The sequence below is a fragment of the Manis javanica genome, chromosome 2 (genome assembly GCF_040802235.1).
Source record: "Manis javanica isolate MJ-LG chromosome 2, MJ_LKY, whole genome shotgun sequence".
NCBI classification, from domain to species: Eukaryota; Metazoa; Chordata; class Mammalia; order Pholidota; family Manidae; genus Manis; species Manis javanica.
The window spans coordinates 100,979,374-101,004,958 of NC_133157.1; the positions used below are offsets into that span (position 1 = coordinate 100,979,374).

Here is a 25,585-nt window from a genome sequence, read left to right on the forward strand (position 1 = left end):
ATTATCATCTCTTACCTATATTTCAGTACCTTCTAACAAGTATTTCCAAAACCACAACTACTCCCTCCCCTGGTACTCTTTCTTAACCAGTGTTGTGTTTTCTGTCAGTGGTCCTTTGAAAACTGACATTTCATTGTGTCACTTCTTTTGAAAACTCCATAAAGAGCTTATATTGTTCTTAAAGTAGTTTATATGTAATCTGGCCCCTGCCTCTGGGTTTCTTCAAAGCCTCCAAGTTCCCTCCATGTACATATAGACAACTATCCTGTATACTGAAACATTCTCCTCTGGGTTGGTTTAGTATTCTCCCACTGATCCCTCAGATCTTAGCTCAAGGTCACTTCCTTAAGTACCTGCCAATTAGGAAGGGTCTGTTACATGCTCTCATAATATCACATTCTTCTTAGCAATTACTGTTGTAAACTCCCATTTCATTTATGTGGTTATTTGATCAGATGAATCTAAGCTCCAACTTCCTTTACCATTGGAGCTTAATGCCTTCAGTTTTTGTTGTATGAATGACTGGATTGCCCTATTGAATTTATTTGTATGTTTCTAGTTCATCTGTCCCAGAGCTGTGTTAGAGATTAGGAGCAGAACTCCTGTTGTAATTTCAAATTACATGAGGATAATGATGGTTCCATTAAGTTCTGCTACCAGAGATTATTTTGTGATTAGACAAGTCAGAACTATCAGACCTCACTTTGATCATTTGCAGAAGGAACTTGAGCTAGTTGATATATAAGCTTGGCTCTGGCTCAGATGTTAAGTGACAAGGGTTTCCCTCTATCCGTCAGACAAGACAGGCAAGATTATACTATAAACATACAATCCTGAAATCTTAGTGGCTTTGTAACAGATGGATTTCTAACACTGCATTGTCCATTGGGTTGATCTGGGGGTTCTGCTCTACAAGAAATCACTCCAGGATCCAGCTAACAGAGCAGCATCCATCCTGAACATTGCTGGACACTGTGAGGAAAGAGCTCTGGAAGAGCTAATATCATGTATCAGTTATTTGAATGCTCTGGTCAGATGTTACATGTCACCTCAGCTTACAGCTTGTTGGCCAGAACTAGTCACATAGCCCCCCCAACCTTAAAAAGACCGGGAAGTATAGTCCTACCATATGACCAGAAGGCGAAGAAGAAAAATACTTGGCAAACAGCACTGACAGATCTGCCTTTCCAAAGATTTTGATCACTCTCTTTCCCACAAAGTATACTTATCTCCTTTCTAGTTAGAGTCCAGTCTGAAAGTCCAGCTAAACAGCATCAAGCTTGAAGAATTAGGGTTTCCAAGTGATACACATAATTCTCTCTGCATCAGGTTTGGATGTGCTTCCTCTTGATTTGGAGATCTGTGAATGAAAATACTATTTGCACACACACACAGACACACAGTATATAAAGGGATAACCACAGTAAACACTCCTGTATGAATAATGAGAGGCACAGCATTCCCTAATCCATAGCAACTCAAAAATCCCAGAAGACTGACTTTATATGAGCTGCTTCCCCTAGAGAATATTCTTGTTTAGGTACTAGATGTGTTCTCCTGGAGGAAGGGGCTCCCCAGTCCTTGATTCCTGTGTTGCTTGGCCTTGGCCCTGGCCCTAGGAGATTCTTCCTTTTCCATCGTCCTCCTTAGCCTCATCTGAAGTAGGTAGTGGAAAATATGGCTTTTGGGGGCCAATTCACTTTGCAGTCTGCTTCCTGCTTGTAGAAGATTGGAGACCTAAGTATAGTTTTAAATCATTTTAATCTGGGCTTTCGATTTTTGTTTGTGGTAGCACAACTTTGTAAGCCTCTCATGTGTTCCCATTTAGTGCAGTATGCCAATAGCCTGCACTCAAGAACCCTTCACTAAATATATCTTAAATGCTGATACCATAAATCTGTGAACTTCTGCTGGAAAACCTACACCCTTAGTGTCTCAGTCTGTCTCTTTCCACTGAGCCTTTTGTTCATCTGAAAGTATTAACTGGGTGTCAAGAGTTTTCATTGGGTGTCTGCTCTGAGACTCTAATCCATTCAAATATTGTTAACTGTGAGAATCTGTAGCCATAGACTTGATTTGAACGTTCCTCTCAAGATTGACTACTCTCCTTTGTTAATCAAAGGCTGCCTTAGTTTTTTAATTTGTGGCTTGGGATGAGAAGCACTTTTCAAACACTGCAGCTCCCCTAATTTTTGGATTCTTCCCTTTCACTCCTGCTTACAAACTAAAATTTTAAAATTTGTTACTTGATTGTAATACCAAACAGAGCAACCAACACACTTCTCATGTTGAGTATTTTTAACCTCTTCTAAAGCTATAGATGTATTAAGTACATTATCTGCTTTTTAAGTTACCACAACTGACTTACTAAATGCTTTAAATTTCTTAAAACAGATTGCCATCCTGAGAAGTTTCCTCGCTTTCTGGCCCCCAAACTAATGCATATATTTTGGTCTTTGTGTGGAAACAGTACCCCACTTCTAGGACCAATTTATGTCAAGAACCTAGGTTATGCTATGGTAACAACCTAAAAAGTTTATTTCTGTTGTATTTTATTGTGGATCAGCTGGGAAACCAGGATGATTCAGCAGTCAACATCTCAACCATGGTGACAGGTCAAAGGAGTGCCTTGAAAGATTTCACATCTTGCATAAGCAATAAAATACTCTGGTCCAGAAATAACCTTAAGTCACTTTGACTCTCAATTCATTGGCCAGAATAAGTCACCTGACCCCACCAACCACAGGAGGGCCAGGAAGCACATTGCACTCTGTGCCAGCAAGAAATAATTTGATGAACTAAAGGTGATTACACTTTCAGTATTCATCTTTGTACTGGAGAAAGAAGATGAGGAAACAAGGATATTTATTGTAGATTAAATCCTACAACTCCTTGTATTTTTGCAGTGAGCTAACTGTCCTCTGTATTTAGAGGACATTTGTAAAGATAGATAAAGATGGAGCTTCAGTAGACCATGTTTTATCTCTTCTGAGCTTAAGGTCTTTATCCTTCTTCACTCTATAAATGAAGTAAATTTTGCATTCTGACCATTATTTGGCCAGATTATGACATAAACATCTCACCTACTAGAAGGCATATTTTGATTGTCTTGGTCACATTGAAATAAACATACATTCCTAATTAAGTACAGGTGTAACACCAATACTTTGCCACCATTTATTACTGAGAGGTTAATTTGTCTCTATAGGGATTTTTTTTTTAAAGGATTGACTGGCAGTGTCTGCCACAGTTTGCTTTTTTGAAATAAGATAGTAAAGGTTACATTCTTGTTCAGGTATAGCAGAGTCAACCTTTAATTCTGACCAAATGTAATGCAACTCCTGAGATGATGCAGACTTTTAGCATGGCCTATTTAATACGTGGGAAACGTTTCATAAATATTATCTGGAAGCATTCTTTAGTTGAGTTCTTTCATTTCTTTCTGCTGTGAAATAAGAAAATTTGTGTGATGTTTATATGAGCCTAAAGACCTTTGCAAGAAGGAATATAACCTCCCTTCTCTTATGGTTATAGATACCAACTGAAGAGATAATATAAATTATGTTAGGATTATAACTGACACTGCTGTCAGCATGTTCAACTTTTGTAACTGTTTTCCTTTCTTCTCCAAGTAAAAGTTAGGCATTTTTTTCTGATTGCTATAGGAAAGAGGAAACCAGATTTACTTCAGGTAGCATTAGAAGTTTTAAAATGTTCCAGTGAATTATTGCATATCCTTTGTGGGATGAAGTGTATGGTGTTAGTAATCTGTGAAATGAATTACTAACATTAATTTAACCTGATCAGGAAAGGTGGAAGAAGTTTCCTTATAACTACAATATACTTTTTTCTTTTTTGTATTTTACTTTAAAGTGTGTAGAGAGATCTCTTTCTGTAAAAGCTGAAGATGTAACTGATTTTAGTTACTACTCTATGGTGCCTGAATTTGTCAGATAAAGTCCTTATGTTCTACAGTGAGATTTGATTATCTTAAGAGGTAAGGATTATTTTGTTATGACAGCCTGCCAATAAAAATTAACTGGAACTCTAAAATGTCTTCTTTTGTAGGATTAGTAGGAGAAAGGATATCTTTTGAGGAAACACAAGGTAAATTTGAAACTAGTCTTATTTATTGATTCATAGCTATGATCAAACAATCATTAATAATTTAGGCTATTTATTAAAATTTGCCTATTTCACTAATAATGCACTAGGACTTTATGGACGTAACTTCATGTAATTCTGAGTGCAAACTTGTAAGTTAGGTAGCATTTTCTGCCCTTTACTAGTAAGGGAAAAATTTTTAATTGGCTTCATTATTTACATTTTAAAGAGTCAATAGATGTGTGCTAAGATGTTTTCCTATATTTGTTCTCACTTTATCCTTTAATAGCATTTACTTCATTTAACTAATAAAAAAATTGAGGTTTAGAGAAGTGACGATTAGTAAATGGCATGATTAAGATTCTAATCCAGGCTTCTGACATCAAAATGTGCTGCTAAATAGTATACCTTGGTCTTCCTATTTGATAAAGAATATTCTAATAAAGTTAGAAATTTTATTTCTGCACATGTTGAAAGTAATTTATGGTACCAAATAACTGTACATTAATTAGAATATTCTGGAATTATGAAATACATATTTTCATCTACTACTGTGCTGTTACTTCAAATAAAGGGAGAATGAGTTTTGAGTGAGAGAAGAATGTACACTTAAACAAAAAAGTTCTGAGATTATCAGAGCCCCTTTTATTTTTTAGCACTGCAGGAAGACAACTGCAGAAATTATTCAGGGTGTTTTATGGCTTTGGTGAAACCAAGGGACTTGGTATTAGTTAAGAAAGGACAAAAAGTTACGTAAGATTATTTTAAATTTTAGTCTGAAGCAAATTAAGTACCCTGTATGAACTATGACTTCTTCTATACCAGCCATGTTACAGTATTTCACTGTTATCTTAAATATGCACAAATCTTATCGTTTCATACAAACCCTAAAGGTTTATATTTTTTGATGGGAAAAATATTAATAAAAGCAGTGTAAGAAGAGCTATGATTGATTGTTATGTTGACTGGAAGGAAGATACAATAGATAAATCTGTTATTTTTGATGGAAGAACTGGGGGATCAAATTTAGCCTAACTTGAGAGTTTGTTTAACCTTCCTAGTTTATCACGTAGGTCCTTACCTGTCTCGTTTGGTAGATCAGTTAGTAACCTGACTTTTTTTATGGTAAATTATGTAATAGTATCTAAACAAAGTACTTCTAAAGCCAAATGAGTTCCTTCTGCATTTCCTTTTAATAAAAGGATTTCCTTCTGAGCAGGGAAACTCACATTAGTAATTACTTCTATAAAAATTATTTTGGTTGGTATTTATATGATTATACCATTATATTTGATTATACCAATATTTCCTATTTGGTAAATGTTGTGTTAAAGATAAAATCAAAGTGTTGGAAGTCTAGGGGAAGAAGTAACAAATTTTAATGTTTTTCTTTGTCCAGTCAGCAAGATGCAATACTTACTAAAGAAAATCATAACTTTACTCTTTACTGTGAACCTCTGTATGCATGTAGGCACTATAGATGATTAAGAGTAGTTAGTTACACAGGGGAACATGTACCTGGTCTTGGCTCTCCTGTGACTTAATCTTCCTCAACTCCATCCTTCATATCCAGGGTGCCTGGGTATTACCAGGAGTTAAGGTTTATGAGTTGTAATCTAGTAAAGCACTCTAAAGATGAACAAGTAAGAGAAGATAATCTGCTGTTATTCTTTAAATTTATCTGGTTGTAGCTTCCCAATGATCCTTGTAGCTGTAATGCTGTTGCTCATCTCTTTAGCTGTTTAAAGTCCTTTCTGCTTCTCTCTTAGTATTCTGAGTCCTCCCCTGAGTACCAACCAGAACTCAGCCATACATGGGGAAGGCAAAAGAAGACAAGAAGGAGGAATTAAGCTACAGTAGAAAGACCATGGGGTTCTGGAGTCAGACCTCAATCCAAATCCTACTTCCACCACTTCGGGCAAGTGACTTAATCTTACTGAGCTTCACTTTCCCTATAAAATAGGTATAATGATACGTCTTCAGAGTGATGGTATAGGGTCTGAACATAGTGATAATATTTTTACTTAATAAGCTTCTCTCTTCTCTCTGTCATTTACATGCTGTAAATAGTAGAGCATGCTTTGTATCTGCCAGTGATCCACCTTATCACAATCAGACTGCTGGATCTCCAAAATTAAATAGAGCACAGATAACTGTCTGTAGTGAGAGTCTGTAAACATTCAGTAAACAGTCAGTGTTTCAGGCTTTTCAGGCCTTATAGTCTCTGTCACAACTACTTAGCTGCTGTTGTCAGTTGAAAGCATCTGTGGACAATATGCAAACACGTGAGTGTGGCTGCTTTCTAGTAAAACAAAAACTGTTTACAAAAACAAGCAGCGGATGGGATTGCTCACTGGGTTGTAGTTTACCAACCCCCTAATTTGTGTTACTGTCCATAAAAGGGAGTTCTCTTGCCTGAGATTTCAGTCTTACTAGAGCTCCCCTTTTTAAAAGTAAGCAATGAAAACTACCTCTGTTTGAGTTGAACTATGGAGGCATGAGGTTGTTTCCCAAAAATTGATGAAATTATTTTGTTGCAGAAGAGAATGGTTTTTGTATACTGTAGTTTAACATTATAACTTTATTTTAATGCTCACCTTGGTCCCACCAAACATTTGGATAAATCACAGTTACAATGGTCAGTGAATAATCGGGAAATGTTGACTTAGATATTACTCATTTGGAAAATCATGGGGCATTTTGGCGTATGTAAAAATTCATGAGCATTCTTCTATAAAGAAACTGTTCAATATTGTTTATCCTGTCTATTCATTTCTCAAAATTATTTGACTGTAGAACTCAACATAACACCTGATGGATAGCCCTTGAATTTACTATTCAAGACAGTATTCTGAGACTGTCTACTTTAGGTAAGGAAATTAAGAGCCAGAAACTTCACTGACTTATGGGGATCATGCAGTTACTTGGCAGCAGTTCTGGAAAAAGTACTTGCATCCCTTCCTCTTGCTTATATAAAGTCTACTTTTTTTTTTTCTTTTGCTCTTAGCTTTAAAAAAAAGGCTGTTATTTGGAAATAATTTCAAACTTACAGAAAAGTTGGAAGAGAGAGAATAGTATACCCATATATGCCATATGTTACTAACATTTTGCCCCATTTGCTTTGTTTTTTCACTCTTTCTCTGTCTTACATACACACACATTTTTTCATTTCCAAACCACTTGAGAGTAAGTTGCCTCCATCATGGTCTTTTATCACTAAGTATTGCAGTGAGTGTTTAATCTTTTATGATGTAGACATTTGATAACAATTCTTTTGATTTTTTTTTTAATACAGTAGTCCCATTTTGGGTTTGTCTGATGTTTTCTCAATTAGATTCAAGTTTACATTCCCAGTTGGAATATGTATGTGTTTGAGGGATATTAGATTGTCTTGGCATCACACCTGGAGACAAAAATCTATGTGTCCCTCATTGCAGTGTTCATTCTAACCACCCAAAGTGAGGTCCAGTTTCTCCACTGTGTGTTTACTAGTTTTCCCTTGCAACTCACTAATAAGTAATCTGGAAAACCTATATCCTTTTGAGAGTTAACATAGTGAAGTCGTTAAGCCCTCATAATCAAGTCACAGCTACTTTTGATCCAGTCAACTGCATGAAGATAGATAGGCAAGTTTACTGATCTGTAAAATAGAGATGATAGTTGCCACTTCTTTTTCTACATGTATAATTATTATAAATTATAATACTGGTATAATTATTATTAATAATTGTGAGCTTTAATAAGGTAACTGAAGCTCAGGCCTGGTATATAATAAAATGCTTATTAGTACATGTTAATAATTATTATTTTGGTTCTGGAAAGACAGATTAATAGGCCTAGTAATAAAACCTAATGCTTTATACCCCAAAGCTAAAAAGGACTTCACAAGTCATTTCTTCCAAGTAGATTGATGCATGATCGAAGATGAATGCCTTTTTAAAATACCTCATTATTGCCTGTACTTTTGGTGCTCTTCCTGGCCCTTTTTGCCCTTCTGGTGTGTGTGAGGCAGGCAGTTGAGGAGCGAGACCCCTATTGGGATTTTTTTTTTTATTCTGACTTGCTTAGTTTCTTTATGAAATAGATATTTTGAAAGTTACTCCTTGTTTGCTGTGTTACCATTGTAACAGAGGGATAGGTATCCTAGTAGAATTACAAATAGAGGTTTCGATGGACAGAGGACATCACACATAGGTATTACTAGAGGGTTCTACTAGATGCTCCCTGTAGCTGTAGTGTAAAATTCAGGGTACAAAGTGGTAAGGTGTTGGACTGGAAAAATTAGCTAGAGCTAGATCATGAAGGACCCTGTAATGCCAAGAAGTTTGAATTTAATCATGTAGGCACTGGGGAGCTAAGGCTTAAGTGTGAAAGTGACATGATCAAACTCTTTTAGAAAGACCACTGGCAGCTATAGAATTGGAGAATAGTGTGATTCTAGAGGTAAGAAGGCTAGTTGCTGCCTGAACTATGACAGTGGGATGGAAAATCACTGAATAGTTTTTAGACATAAAACGCATGTTATTTGACTTGGGAATAGAGAAATAGGGAACAATAGCGAGCTGGAGAAATGAAGGCTTTTGGCTTGGGTGACTGACAAATAATAGTGCAATTCACTGAAACAGGTAATACAGGAGGAGAAACAGGTTGAGAATTGGCAGATAGTGTTGATGTTATGTGAGATGTGTCTATGGAACTTACAGTAAGAGGTTGTCTCCATACATGTGCCTAGAGTTGAGCAGAAATCTGGGCTAGAAATTAAGATTTTTGAGTCATGTCCTCAGCATTCAAATAGTAGTTAAAGCCATGATACTGGATGAAATTGCAAGATTATGTAGAAGGGCTAACTAAGGACTAGGTCTTTGTGCAGCTTTTCTTTGTATTAAATTAAATGAACAAGTTTAGTTTTAGACAAGTTTAAATTAGATATGCACTTCATTCAATGTTTTAGGGTATTAACCTCGAAAAATGAGAAACACAGATATATTGCAGATTTGGTTCCAGACCACTGCAGTAAAGCATGTATCTCAGTAAAGCAAGTCGGATGAGTTTTTTGGTTTCCCAGTGTGAATAAAAGTTACCTTTACACTATACTGTAGTCGTGTTTAGTATGCAGTAGCTTTATGTCTATTTAAAAAATACCTACCTTAATGTTAAATATACTTTATTGCTTAAAAATGCTAACCATCATCTGAGCTTTTAGTGAGTCAGTCTTGTTGCTCGTGGAGAGAGGCCTGCCTTAGTGGTGATGGCTGCTGACTGATAAAGTTGTTGGTTGCTGAAGGCTAGGGCGGCTGTGGCAGTTTCTTAAAGTAAGGCAACAGTGGAGTTTGCTGCATTCCTTCCACAATTTCTCTATAGCATGTGATGCTTCTGTTTGATAGCATTTTGCCCAAAGTAGAACTTTTTTCAAAATTGGAGTCCATCTTCTCAAACCCTGCTGCTGCTTTATCAACCAAGTCTATGTAATACTTTAAATCCTTGCTTTCATTTCAGCAGTCTCCACAGCATTTTACCAGAGTAGATTCCATCTCAAGATAACAACTTTCTTTGCTCATCCATAGGAAGCAGCTCCTCACAGGTTCAAGTCAGATCATGAGATCGAGTAATTCAGTCACTTCCTCAGTCCCCACTCAGTCCTTTTGCTGTTTCCACCACATCTGCAGTTACTTCCTCCACTGAAGTCTTGAAGCCCTCACTCAAAGACATCCTTCAGGGTTAGAATCAACTTCTTCCAAACTCCTGTTAATTTGATATTTTAACCTCTTCCCATGAATCACAAATGTTCATAATGGTATCTGGAATTGTGAATCCTTTGTGGAAGGTTTTCAGTTTCCTTTGCCCAGATCTGTAAAAGGAATCAGTATCTATGTCAGCTACAGTTTTAAGAGATACATCCACTAGAATAAGACTAGAAAGTCGAAATGACTCCTTGATCCATGGGCTGTAGAATGAATATTGTGTTAACAGGCATGAAAACAATATTATCTCATTGTCCATCTCCATAATCTTGGGTGACCAGGTGCACTGTCAGTGAGTGGTAAGTGATATTTTGAAAGGAATCTTTTTTTCTGAGTGGTAGGTCTCAGCAGTGGGCTTAAGATATTCACTAAACCATGCTGTAAATAGATGTGCTGTCATCCAGGCTTTGTTGTCCCATTTATACAGCACAGGCAGAGTAGATTTAACATAATTCTTAGGACCCTAGGATTTTCAGAATGGTAAATGGGCACTGACTTCAATTTAAAGTCAACAGCAGCATTAGCCCCTAACAAGACTCAGATTGTACTGTGAAGCTTTGAAGCCAGGTGTTGACTGCTCCTCTCTAGCTATGAAAATCTTAAATGGCATCTTCTTCCAATAGAAGGCTGTTGCATCTACATTGGAACAGTAACCCCTTCGTTAATGATCTTAGCTAGATCATCTGCATAACTTGCTGCTGCTTCACCTGCACTTCTATGTTACGGAGATGGTTCTTTCCTTAAACCTTATGAACCAGCCTGTACTGACCTCAGGCTTTTCTTCTGCAGTTTCCTCACATCTCTCAGCCTCCATACTATTGAAGAGAGTTAGGGCCATAGGGCCTTGCTGTGGGTTAGGCTGTGGTTTAAGGGAATGTTGTGACTGGTTTGATCTTCTATCCAGACAACTGAAATTTTATCCATATCAGCAGTAAGGCTGTATCATCATTCACGTGCTCACCAGCAGGGCACCTTTAATTTTCTTCAAGAATGTTTCCTTTGCATTCACAACTCGGCTGGCTGTTTGGCACACAAGGCCTAACTTTCAGCCTGTCTCAGTTTTTGACATGCCTTCCTCACTAAGCTTAATCATGTCTAGCTTTTGATTGAAAGTGAGAGACATGTGATTCTTCCTTTCACTTGAACTCTTAGAGGCCATTGTAGGTTATTAATTGGCCAATTTGAATATTGCTGTGTCTTAGGGAAGAGGGAGGCCCAAGGAGAGAGGGAGAGACAGGGAACAGCTGGTTGGCTGATTATTGATTGATTGATTTGATTAAGCTCACCATCTTACATGGGCATGGTTGGTGGCATCCCAAAACAGTTACAATAGTAACATCAAAGATAACTGATCACAGGTCACCCTAACAAATATAATAATTATGAAAAAGTTTGAAATACTTCAAGAATTAACAAATGTGACACAGAGACACAGTGAAATTAAATACAAATTCCATTGGAAAAATGGCTCCAGTAGACTTGCTGTACAGAGTTGCCACAAACTTTCAATTTGTAAAAGCACAGTTCTTGTGAAGTGCAGTAAAGTGAAGCACAGTAAAACAATGTATGCCTGTCCTTTATTTAACTGCCTGAGTTAAAAGGTATTAAATAATGACAGATGACTACCTCTCACTGTTATATTTAAAGTGTAGAAATCATCACCTAAAGATTTTAACCAAAAACAAGAGCTTTTGAGCCTTTTTTAATTTAATTTTTAGGGAAGCCTTCTGATCAGATTGTGACTTCTAAAGAGCAGGAAATAAAAACCTAAATTTCTTCCCCTTTCACGTTGCCAAACATAACATTGGGCATGCAAGCTCTTAAAAAGTACAACACTAGCAAACCAAATCTGAAGGGATGTAAGGAGTATGAGTAAGGGACAAGAAAAGGCAAGGATCAAAATTAAATTTAGTTTTGCCTTGGGCTGCCTTTGACCATGCTACTTAGTAACACTAAGTCTTAAATATTTTATAAGAAAAGTACTTAATTGGCAAATGTTTCACATTGAAAAGAAATAACAAGAATGTACTGTTTTATTTGTACCTTAGCAAAGGTCTTCCTTTACTGTTTTATACTCTAGAAATAGTAATTTCAGATTACTGGGCTTTAAGAGTGGGAGTAGAAGATAATAGTTTTAGGATCTTTTGCCATTTATTTCTGGTAGGAAATAGTAAGTATTGAATTGCTCTTTTTTTTTTTGCCAAATAGTCTCTCCTTCAACTGTTTCACTCTGAGTGTTTTAAAGAGAAAGCAAAATAAACAAGCCTAAATTTATTCTTTGCTTTTATGAAATTTAATCTTAGTCTTTTATGAAATCTATTCTTGGGTTAGGCCCAATTTTAGACCTAGGGTAAAGCAAAGCAAAAAACTAATTCCTACCTTTATGGATCTTATTATGTGGAGAAAGGAGACAGACGATAAGTAAATTCAGAAGTGTATAAGGAGATAGGCGATAAGTGCTATAGAGGAAAACAAAGCAGATTGAGGAATCAAGTTCTGTGGTTGAGAGAGGAGAGAGTCCATATTTTTGCAGCATTTTATTATGAATTTTCAAACATAAGTAAAGTTACACAGATTTTACAGTGAACCCATGCACCCACTAGCTACCTTTAACATTTTACTCTACTTGATTTATCATGCATCTCTCCATCAATCCATGTGACTTTTTTGATGCATTTTGAAGTAAATCGCATACATTAGTACAGGTTTCTCTAAATGCTTAAGCATGCATGTGATTAACTAGAGTTCATATCTGTTTACTGTTTTTTCTTTTTAAAATTTACATACAAAGAAATTCACAAATATTCAGTGTGTATTAGCTGCATTTTGGCAAATTCATAACTTGCATAACCCAACGGCCATCAAGATGTGGAACATTACCATCATCCCAGGAAATTCCTTCATTCCCCTTCCCAATTAATCCTTGCCCCCCTACTCCCTAGAAGAAGCTACTGTTTTGTATTTTTTCTGTTTTAAAGCTTAACTAGAAGAGTATGGACTCTGTTAAATAATGCTATTTTTACTCATCCCAGTGTTTGGGTGTTTATTGTGGTGTTTGTTCTTGTTTGTTGCTGAGTAGTTTTCCATTGTGTTACTATACCACAGTTTTTTCATCTGTCATATTAATGGGCATTTGGGTTGTTTCCAGTTTGAGCTATTGTGAATAAAACTGTGAACATTTCTTATTCAACACTTTTTTGTAGGTTTGTGTTTTCATTTTTCTTGAATAAATACCTAGGAGTGGGATTATTGGGTCATGTGGAATGTGTATGTTTAGTGTTATAAGGTCTGCCACACCTTTTTCTCACTAACGCAGTCTAGGATTTGTAGTTATTCCACATTGTCACTGTCCTTTGATGTTGTCAACCTTTTCAGTTTTAGCATTCTGGTGGGTGTACAGTGGGAGAGGTGGTAAGGAATGATCTATCTGCAAAGATAACTTTTCAACAAAGACTTGAAGAAGGTGGGGGAGCAAGCTGTTTTTTAGAAGTTTGACAAAGAGCAAGCAATCTAGTATGACAAGAGTCTAGTGAGTGAAGAGGAGAATGGTAGATGATGCCAGAGAGATGACAGGAAAGGGTGCTGCAGATCTCATTGGACCTTGTAAGCAATTTTGAACTTGAGCTTTTATTCTGCATGAGGTGGGAAATCATTGGAATATTTTGAATGAAAGAATGGCACAATCTGACTTGTATATTAAGTTGACAAAACTCTGGCTATTTTGTGAAGAAGAGAGAAAACTGGAAGCACAGAAACCAGTTAGAAGGATATTATAAGGAGCCAGGCAAGAGTTGGGTGTGTGCATGTAGAAAAACTAGGGAGTACTTACTTGAACAGTATTTCTGAATATGCATTGATGTTTTCATTCTTAGAAATGTCATTAGAAAATAGGAGAGAGAAAGTAATTCAGCTCAGCCCTTTTGTTCAAGTAGCAGTGGAGTCCAGCTCTACATGCATAAATTATCAGTAGTTTTGAACTTACTAAGTGACTTTTTACAAATCAGTCATCACTTTTTCCTCATAAGGGATTTTATACATTATTGCTGTTTTTAATAAGCTGTTTTAAGTTAAGTAGCCCAAAGGGTCTAAATGTGATCTTAATTGCTGTGGCTAAGTGTTAAGGTCATTATTTGCTTAAACAGAAACTTGGTAAGTGATATATATAATTTAATCTTTGTTTAGGAATTTACACGATATAACCTTGAAAAGTTCTTTTTGGTTTGGTAATATTTATTAGAATTTCTTATAGAGCAAGTAGAAATATCTTCTTTTTTTCATGTATTTTCTTTAGATTTATCCTCATTTTCTGTAATTCTGTATAAAATTTTGAGGATCTGAAACAGCAATATATAGTACTAGATGCTGAGTAGGTAGGAGAGAAAGATAATCTTACTTAGTCTTCACCCTGAAAAGAATATTAAGTCCCCAGATACTCCAAGAGAATATGTCTTTCAAAGGAAAAGATAACAAAGGTTAATTAGACATAGTGTCTGATCTTAATTTTGGAAATCGGTATGTACACAAGTAATTAAAGCATGATTTCTAAGTAGAGAATACAGTGCTGTAGAAGCACAAATGGGGGAGCAGTTTTGCCTTGGGGATGCAGAGGAAAGATCATTTTAAACCAGACTTTGGAGAACAAGTGGGAGTTTTCCATGGGGGTGGGGGTGGTGAATGGTAATGTCAGCAAAGGTATCTGTACATGTAAACAAAGGCACAGAGCAGATATTTAAGGCACATTTGCAATGCTGCCCTTCAGATAGGCTTTATTTACAAATAGCTAATGTCACTCCTACTTACTAAAAATGCTATTTTCTGACTTCTTAAATACAAGTGATATGCCCTGTTTAGAACCAGTTAACCCTTTCATGTTAATTACTGATGTATAACTACAAAACCATAAAAAGCCACCTGGAAAGGCAAAGTTTTTCTAGGGATAAGCAAAAATAACAAAGAGAAGATAAAAAACATTAACTGCTGGAGAAAAGAGAGGGAAAGATGGGCAAGGAGAAAAAAATCATGTGTATATATAGATATAAAATAGAATTGATTCAAATAGGTAGTAGAATGATTTGCTGGACTTGGGGTCTAATGAGGAAGCTGATTGTTCCTGGGGTCTCTGTTTCTAAAGTCTACACTCTTCCAGTGCGTGTTGGCAGGCTGAAGGAACCAAAAAGTGAAAGTGAGTGAGTACTTTTTTGGAGCCCAGTGCCCACAATAGCAAATTTCATGGAGACAGGAAAGTGTGCCTCTGAACTTTCTAAAGATCATTGTTCAGTCTTTTCTGTTCCTCTTTTTCTATTGTTCACATTGCTATGTATAGAAAGCATTATAGTTACTTGAAGAACAAGAGGCTTTTTAATTTATTTGCTTAATTTTAAGTTATGGCTCATCTGATTCCATGGTATGTAAGATTGAATATTGAAGAGTTATTCAGGTTGTTGTTTATTTACTTTGTCCCCTGTAAGGTCAGACTTACTTAAGAGTTTATGCCTCTGTTATTTTATGAAAAATTTGAATTGTTCATGGTGTTTTGGTGATTAACTCTCAAATTTCAACCTAGCCTAATTATTATAATTATTATATAGTGTCAAACTAGTAAGACTAGTAAGGAGTCTTCAAACGTAGATACTGTCTTTTCTTAAAACAATCTTTTAACTACCATTTCTGCAAATCTTTGAATGTATCACTTTGCCTTGGTGAAAGTGATCATTGTTTTGAAGTCATTTTCCTATTTATATTTCTCATAATGCATTGTCCTTGTCCTTGTCCTTCATAGCAGTTACCACATTTTACAGTTTATTTTTAGGACTATTTTATTAGTATCTGTCCTCTTTACTAGAGTGCTAGCTCTATAATGTCAGGAACTGTGTCTATTTTATTTACCATTTACCAATCAGTGACAGGCACATAGTTTACACTCAATAAATACAGACTAAGTCAATTAGTGAACAAACCTAAGCCTGGGTATTCTGCTCCGCATTTTTAGTTTTTGTTCTATAACAGCAGTTCCCAAACTTTACTGCAGAAGTTCTCCATGAGCTATTAATAGATACTTTCTGAAAAAATGATTCTGTGGTCATAGGTTTGGAGTGACTGTACCCATCCTCATGAAGGACCACAATTTACATTATTCATGTTAAAAGCTCACAAAAGTCCTAAAGTAAAAAAAAATCTGAGTTTAGAATCAGTGTTCACATTTTTGTTGTTTTACAGTCAAACTCTTTATTGAACTATGTTGATAATTTCAAACTAAGTATATTCTAGTGAACTCAGTTTGGGAATGCTGGCCTACTCAATGCTCAAATTTATTCAAAAGTTTAATTAAAAATATTATTTTGAGGGAACATCTAATGTATTACATAATTGTAAATTAGAGTTGAATCATCTTAGGTATTTAGTCGGGCATTTGTAATTACTGAATTAAGTTCAGAATGCATCTTACTGATTTCATTTATTTGGTATCACCATTCCCCATCTTCCTATTCAAAGCAAGAGTCTCATTCCACTTTTAATTTATTGTTACTGTTATTTAATTTGATGCTCTATTTCTTAGAAGTAGAACTATATAGATTTGGATTTTAAAAATATTTTCTTCACCTAGAAAGCTTCTTTACTCTTGTGCTAAACTGACTTAAATGGGAAGGGTTTTACTGAACCAAATAAATTATGTATTTAAAATATTACTGTTGTTTTAGAAAGTCATTTAGTGAAATATACCAAATCTGTTTTGTCAAAAATAATTATATCTTTTTCAAACAATATTGCTTCTCTCTCACTTACCAACTTTATATTTCCCTGTATGGCCCCAGAAGATGACTGGTTAGCCAGAGACGGGTAAGATTCCTCAAGGGAGGAACGACCTAAGACAGGCAGTCGCGAGGGGCCATCAGGTGAGAAATTGGGGATCAACAGAGGTGAGGCTTAGAACCCCACCACCCCTGTTTTGAGAGAAATCTTCTGCATCCATGGATGTTTTGCTGTCCTTGTCTAGCTTGGATTAATACTTAGTCTATAGGCACAGACCTGATCATCTACATTTGCCCTCTTACAGCACTAAACTATGTTTTCTACCTTTATCTTGCATCTACCTACCACTTCAGCATTTTATTAAAAATAATAATAACAATAATAATAAGGGAGAAATGTGGGATTCACATATAAATCAAGTTCAAACGAATATTCATATTTGACCTGATTGTTTATAGTTCATAATGCGTGATCAAAACCGAAAGTTTCTGTGATGACTGCCCTTGCACTATTCACCATGTAAGAACTTATTCACTATGTAAGAATTTGTTCACCATGTAAGAACTTGTTCGTTATGCTTCAGAAGATTGGAGACTGTTGAGAACTAGGCTTGGGGTTGATTAATGATTGTGCATTGAGTCCCCTATACAGAATTTTATTGTTGTTAATAATGATTGTGCATTGAGTCCCCTATACAGAATTTTATTGTTGTTAACAACCATTTGATCAATAAATATGAGAGATGCCCTCTCAAAAAAAAAAAAGCCTCAATGAAGCTAGAGGAAATACTGAATTATATTTCTATTTTTTCTAGGAAATTTTACAAAATAATTGTCAAATGAAGAGCTGATTAGAGAATTTACAGCCAAAAATGTACCAAGCAAGTATTATACAGGCATGCCAGATAGTTCATTAATAAAAATATTGCTGCTTCTTAAAAAAATAAAATAAAATAAAATAATTATATCTTAGAAAATACAAAAAATAAAATTACAGAAGAGCACTTCAAAATTGTACCACCTGGAGGTAATGTTAACTTTTGGGGTATATACTTTGAAACTTTATGTTTATGTGTGCATGAATGCATGATACATACATATATATTCATTTATTTTAAAAATATTTAAGCATTGTGCTTTGTGCCCAGCAGTATGTTAGGGTGGCTATTTTAGCAGTGTACACAATAAGACAAAATTCCCTGCCCCCTTGATGCTTAGTTTGGGGGAGGATTCGGGGGGAAATATGGGTGACAACATAAACAAACCAAGTATATGACTTGTCAGAGGATGGTAAGTACTGTGAAAAGATAAAGCAGGGAAAGGAATATAGAGAGAAAAATTGTTTTATATACATATATACATACACAGCTAGTTTTAGACTTTTTTCTCTGTAGGCATATGTTCAGTTGTGTCTTTTTCTTTTAAAAAAGATTAAATTAGAAATATCCTGAACATATTTCACTGGATACTTAATTTATCAGTAGACAGTCTGATACAGAGTTTGACAGTAAAAAAAAAATTTTTTTTTCCAAATCTTTTTTACTGAATGAATTGATTTCTCCAGGTCATTAAATATTATTCTGAACTCTTTAAAGGCTACACAGTTTCCATTTTATTGAATATGATCCATTTTCTGTACAGCAACTAGGATCTTTTAAAAAAACTCTCACCTCTATTGCTCTTAGTAAAAGGACAAATCCCTAACACGATCCATGACTCTGCGTGATTTGTTGCTAACCCCCTGTACACGTGCATTTGTCACTACTACTCCCCCACCCCACCCCAACTCACCATGCTCCAGCCACACTGGCCTTCTCTGTTTGTCTCCTTGTCCAAGGGTCCTCACTGATACACAGGAGAGAGTGAATAGGAATATAAAAAAGTTAACAGTTACACTGCAGTTGTTGAGGAATGATTTTTAAGACTTTAAACTTTCCCATATTTATTGTGTATTATACCCATCTTATGTCCGTAGTACCCAGTTATCTAACTTTTTGTATTATTAAAGTTCTCAAAAGTTCCAAACAAAAACTGAGAGAACAGTACAATGAGTAACTATATGCTCTTAACCTAAATTCTATAGTTAATGTTTTGCAGTTTTGTTCTATACTAAAATGTGTTTTTTTTACTGAACAATTTGAAAGTAGGTTACACACATCATGACACTTCACCCCTAAATGCCATGTATTAAGGGGAAATCATTTTCTTGGCTGTTAAAGATATGAGGAAATTGTGTGAAATACAAAACAAAATTAATGACAAATAGGATTTTTTTTTAAATAGTAGGTATTCACTATAATTCTGATAAACAAAAATTGGATTCTGTTCACACTAGAGAGAATATAAGTGGTAAATAAGCATATGGAAAACTTTAGCTTCCTAATAATGAAAGGTAGACATTTCATCTGAATCAAAGTCCCATATGATAGGTACATAATGTACATGTGCAGATAAATGTCCCAAGTCCCAAAATCATAGAGCTAGTATATAGAGCCCACATTCAGATCCAGAGCACTCTTGATTACAAAGTTCTGTGTTCTTAACCACCATACCATATTGCCTTTAAAAATCAAAACATCTTAGGGGTTCCATTTCACACCTAGAAGGTAATTTTTATTATAGTTCATCCAGAAAAATAAATAAGATAGCTAATTGCCTTAGTAGATAATAAACTGATATGAAGCTACCCAGTTTAAAACACACAAATACTGACATAGGAAACAGGTGAGTCGAGTAGGAGGGAAAAAGAGCTTGGAAATTCCCAAGTGCATGGGGAATTTATTTAATGATAAAGGGACATTTTTAATCAGTAAGTGGAATAGATGATTTTATGCATGACATTTGGACAGGTGCTCACCCTCTCTCCTTATGCAAAATAATAAAATGATAAAGTATCTCTCACATGGTCACCTAAATAAAAAAGTAATAGGAACAAAATGCAAATTAAGAATGTGCCTTACTTCCCTACTCCCTCCTTGAGCTTGGTGTATGTTTAGTGGGGTCAAAGAAAATTTTTCTTGACATTCAAGGGTCTCTGAGTGTAGAAAGATATACATGTGACTGACTTCTCAGCTAAAGCTCACAGAGGCACTCTGTCATACCAAGTAGGAGAGGGTATAGTCAGCTGTCAGTCATCCCTCCCACCCGCATTTAGTTTCTACCAGCTCCCAGGAGCCAGTAGGCAGCCTGAATCAAAGATCAAATTGAGTTACTAAAAAGTATTTGTTTATACAACCTAGTTTGTGACTATACAATTTATATCTGTTATTAAGTAGGACAGAACCATGAAGGAAAAAAGATTAATGAATTTGACTAATAGAGCTTCCCTGTATGGAAAAAATACTCTAACCAAAATAAGTCAGATTTCAGGAAAGTATTTATAAAATTTATTATATTACATGGAGATAATTTCTGTAATAATACAAAGGGAAACAATCCACATATTTAAACATGAAGAAAAAGAAAAGCAGCACTTTTGAAAATGAATGAACAGCAACACTTAAGGGAAGAAAAACTTACATTGTAAAGAAAATAACCTAAAATAACCACATGGGAGATTTTAAAATTCACAAGGGATGTTAAGAAGTGACTACAAATTACTACAAGGAGTGATAGGAATATTTGTGGTTGTAAACTCACACACCCTCTGAGCACTTCATTTGTAGTTGTCCTGCAAATGCTTTCTCAAGTCCATCAGGATGTCTTGTATAAAATAGTACAAGGAGAGATTTTTGCAGCATTTGGGTAGAGGGGTAGGCAGGTCTTTTTCAGGTTTTTTTTCCTCCCCCTATTAATTAGTGTTTAATTAAATAAAGGTGGTTTGTCCATAAAGTGGAGTACAATGCAGCTGTTGCAAAAACTGTGGTAGAAGTATCAGTATGGAAGGATTTTTCAGGATATATATCATGTGAACCAAAGCCCTAGGGATAAAGCTCTGTATGTTGCAAAGCAGAATCCTATATGTGATATGTGTGTGTATTTATTTAACAGGCCACTTAGAAGAACTGAAGTTTTTTTGTTTTCATACTGTTGGAATGTCTTTAGTTCAGGGATGATAGGGCTGGGTGAGAACAGATGTTTTTATATCAGCTGGTAATATCACCAACTGGTAGAATCTTCCTGCATGTCTCAATACACAATGGACAGTGACTGCAATGGGGTATGGGTGGGGGTGGGGGGGACTCGATAATACCGGTGAATGTAGTAAAACCGCATTGTTTTTCTTGTGAAACCTTCATAAGAATGTATATCAATGATACCTTAATAAAATATATATATATATATATATATAAAAGAATTTAAGTTAAAAAAAATCTTCCTGTGTGGTGACTAAACCCAAGCTTATTTTAAGCACCTGTTATATGCCAGGTATTATACTAAACATTTTATGCACATTTATCTTACTTAAATCACCAATCAACCTTATAGATTGTTTTTCTCTTACTGGAAGAAACATTTAGAAAACTGAAGTGTCTTTCCCAGGAGTCACAGACTCTGAAGCTTTCTACCACTACTTACTCTACTACTGTTCCAAAAGGGCTCTAGAAAATCTCATGAGAGAGGTTACTCAAGACAAAAGACTAGGTTTAAATCTGTGTCACTTTCATCAACTAAAAATGGAGATGACAATCTCTCACCTTTGAAGAGATCTTATTTGTTGATTTGTATGAAAGTGCTTTCCAAATTTATGAAGCACTGTATGAATAGGAGATTAGAGTCAGTATTTTTTATCCATAGCCAGCTTTTTTCTTACAATAAGTTTCAAGTGTTTTAAGCTTTTTTCATTAACTCTCGTCTGAAAAATGCAAGCTTTAACAGTTTTAGTCAACTGTTTGGACTTTTGTATAATTTAACTCTCTATTTCATTGTAGTACCTTAAATTGAGGAAATACACAATGTATGTAACACAGTCTTGTTTTTACTTAAAATGTTTTTACCACTATATTGTTAATGTCCTTTCAAAACTACTAAAATTCCTTTTTTAAAAACATGAACAGAAACCTCTTCACAAGACTGTATGTTCTATTTGCTGTTTTTTTACTATATAAACTTGCCTATTTTCCCCTCTTTTTAGGAACACCATCTTCAACGGGCTATTTCAGCACAGCAGGTGTACGGCGAGAAGAGGGATAATATGGTTATACCAGTCCCAGAGGCAGAAAGTAATATTGCTTACTATGAGTCTATATATCCTGGGGAATTTAAGATGCCAAAGCAGCTCATTCACATACAGCGTAAGTAATTACTCTTTTAATCATTATATTTTCTGTATTTATTATTTTCTTATGTAACTCTTGATAGATTTTTATCTGTTCAAGGCCATTTTTAGTATTCATTTCATTGACCATCATCAGGTTGAGAGTTATTAGAATTCCTTTTCAACTTTTAATAATTGTGCTTGGGATTTCTGCCTTTCATTGCAACATGACATTTTATGTTACTTTAGACAAGTAAGTGTAGAGAACATGCCTTAGATTTAGATATGGTTTTCTTACTGTTTAGAAATAGTGTTATTAATAGCCGTAAGAGTACTTCTTTTTGTTTGTTTGTTTTTGTTTTTGTTTTAAGAGTACTTCTTGATGTTAGTCAGGAGTCACCAAACTTTTTCTGTGAAGGGCCAGATAGTAAATATTTTAGGCTGTGAGTCATTCTGTCTCTGTCAAACTGTTCAGCTCTGCTGTTGTAAGGGACAATCAGCGATCTCTGCTACATAAATGAATGGGCGTGGCTATGCCCCAATAAAACTGACAAAAACTGATGGCATCCCGTGTTGGCCCTCAGGCCATAGTGTGCCATCCCCTGATATCTGTTTTTACTAGTTTCTTTTTAATTTAGTGTTGTAATTGGTAATTAATTTCACTTGATAGTGATAGGTTCTTCATTAGAAATGATCCTTTGATACCTATCAACATTTGATGACAAACAGCTCAGTTTATAAACTTAATCCTTGCTCAATCCCCGAGTGGATGACAGCTTAAAAACAGGTTAAGGTTACTAAGGTAAGTCTGCTGCCTCTTTTGTTGCTGTCTTGCTGGCCTTTATATCTTGTTCCTAAAAACTTTGAAGGTTTTTCCAGGAGCCTATCTAAACTTTATTCAGGACAATATAAATCTATTTTATTTTTACCGTTTTTTTCTAAGAACAGGAAGAAACTAGTCTTAACTACTTTCTAAATCATTAACTACTTTTCTCACTCATTTAACCTTTTCTCCCTATTGAGCTAGTTTCTGTCCTGGATTCTGAGCATCTGTTTTGCTATTTCTTAAATAAGAACACCAAAAATAAACATAGTGCCCATATGGACTCTTTTCAGTACTATGTTCACATTTGGTATTTTTAACTTGTGATATTTTTTCATCTTTAACTCTAACTTACACCTACTGTTATTGATTGCCTTTAGGAAAACAATTTTTTTCCAGTTTAGTGAAAGTTATTTTGAAGTGAGCCAAATAAGTGGCATGTGTTTCCTTGCCCACTCAGATGTTTAATGCGTATAAGACACAGACCCTCTAAGCAAATTTGTTCACTGTTAGAACCTAAAAATTCTCTGGAAAATCATGTCAGTGTAAAACTTATAAATCTAATTCTTCCTGTATGTTAACTCAAGCCACCTTGTATCCACAGCCACAGGCTATATTAAAAATGCATGCTTACAGGTTAAAGCAGGATTAAGATAAAATTACACTAATCAATTTACTTTATCCTTATTATCAGAAAAAAGAATTTGAATTCACATTTTATAAATAAACTACTTATTGATGACTGAAATCCCCAAGACACATTTATTGGTAACTTAGTAGATAAAATTTAGACCAGATGTCAAAAAGTATTATATTAAAAAAGAAGTTGACTTTGCTGACATTGTAATCAAATGATAGTAATAAAGTGGCAGCAGAACTGTAGCTTATTTGGGAAGAAAATTTTTAATCAGTACAAATTAGAGGTATGTTGTCTTTGGAAATACGTAGACATTGGAATATTAATAAAGACAGTAAGCTAAATTAGTACTAGCTACCAATGAGTTCTTTTAACATTTTATTTTGAATAATTAGATTCACAGACAGTATGTGTAGCCTTGTATAATCACCACCAAAATCAGGGTACTCAGTTGTACCATCACCACAAAACACGCATCTTATTACTCCTCAATAGTCAAACCCATCCCTAGCCAACGGCACCCACTGATCTGTTCTCCAGCTCTGTAATAATTAGTTCATGAATGTAATTTAAATGGAATCATGTAGGATGTATCCCTTGGAGATTTCCTTTTTTCACGTATCAGTAGTTCATTCCTTATTGCTGAGTAGTAATCTCTATATGCCAGTTTGTTTAACTCACTGAAAGATATTTGGGTAGTTTCCAGATTTTGGCTATTAATGAATAAAGCTGGTAAGAACATACATGTACAAGTTTTTGTGTGAACATAAGTTTTTACCTGCAAGGGCTGTTGCTACCAGGCTTATCCATTTTTAGTTTGACAAGAACTTCTACACAATTTCCCTGAGCACTAGTACCATTTTACGTTACCATCAGCAATGTCTATATGATCCACATTCTCCTGTATTCTTGCCAGCATTTGAAGTTACCATTATTTTTTATTTTAGCCATTCTAATCAGTATGCATGATGTCTGGTTGTACTTTATATTTGTATTTCCCTAAATTGCTAATATGTTAAACATCTTTTCATGTGTTTATTTGCAATATATATATATATCCTCTTGGGTGAAATGATTGTGCATGTCTTTTATTTATGTTCTTTTTGGATTGCTTGTCCCAATGTCAAGTTTTGAGGATACTGCTCTGTTTATATATTCTAGACACAAAGTCTTTGTCACATATATGGTGTGGAAATATTTTCTCACAGTATGTAATTTGTATTTTCATCAGCAGAGCCTTTCACAGAGCAAAAGTTTAATTTTCATTAAGTACCCAATTTATTAATTTTACTTTTATGGATCGTAATTTTGCTATGAACTCTGAGAAATCTTTGCCTTGTCCTGGGTCCCCAAAATTTTCTATGTACTGTTCTAGAAGTTTTATAGTTTTACAGTGTTACATTTAATTGTATGATCAACTTTGAGTATGAGGTTAAAGTCGAGGGTTTTTGTGTTGTGTTGTGTTGTGCTTCCTCTGGATGTCCAGTTGCTTCTGCACCATTTATTGAAAAAGCTATCACTCCTTCATTGAATTGTTTTTGCTTCTTGGCCAGAAATTAATTAGGTATGTTGATGTGGATCTCTTTCTGGGTTCTGTATTCTATTGCCTTGATCTTTGTATTTATTCCAAGATGGTATCACTGTCTTGATGATCACAGCTATATAATAGTCCTTAACATCTGAAAGAATGAATCCTCCTTTGTTTTCTTTTGCAAAATTGTTTTGAGTGTTCTAGGGCCTTTCCATATAAATACTGCAAAAAGCTTGGCTGTGTTCTGCAAAGAAACTTGCTAAGATTATGATAGGAATTACATTAAAACTAGAAATTATTTTGGGCAAAAGTGACATCTTTTACTACGTTGAGTCTTCCAATCCACGACTATGGTATGGTTCTCCAAGTATATAGTTAGGTCTTCTTTGATTTCTTTCATTGACACTTTATAATTTTCATCATACAGATTCTGCACATGTGTTTTTAGGTTTATACCTGAGTGTTTTATTTTCTTTGGAGCAATTGAAAATGGTATTGTATTTTTTATTTTAGTTTCCACTTGCTCATTGTCAGTATATAGAAATGCAGTTGAGTTGTGTGTTGATCTGTTCTGTGGCCCTAACAAAAATTACTTACTAGTTCTAGGAAATGTTTGCACATTCTTTGGGACTTTCTGTATAGAAAATCATGTTGTAGTCTGCAAATAGAGACAGTTTTCTTTTTCCTTTCTAATCTATATGTCTTTAATTTCTATTTCTTGCCTTACAGTCGTAGCTAGAACTTCAGTACTATGTCAAAATGAGAGTGGTGAGAGCAGACAGATATCCTTATCCTTGCCTTGT

At 35.1% G+C, this 25,585-nt stretch overlaps 1 protein-coding gene across 8 annotated transcripts in view; it reads left to right on the forward strand.

Annotated features, from left to right (window-relative positions):
- Positions 1–25,585, forward strand: part of EPC1 (enhancer of polycomb homolog 1) — a 92,746-nt gene that overhangs the window by 43,510 nt on the left and 23,651 nt on the right. For 5 of the 8 annotated variants that reach the window (XR_005059125.2, XR_005059126.2, XM_017655310.3 and 2 more), the window contains exon 2: positions 21,669–21,828. Coding sequence is in view for 6 of the 8 variants with exons in the window: in XM_017655310.3 (XP_017510799.2) it covers positions 21,669–21,828 (160 nt within the window). In the remaining 2 variants the exon portion in view is untranslated. Of the gene's footprint in view, positions 1–4,068; positions 4,108–5,873; positions 6,023–21,668; positions 21,829–25,585 lie in introns of all 8 variants that reach the window. The other 3 variants (XM_017655306.3, XM_073228968.1, XM_073228967.1) reach the window with 2 other exon arrangements.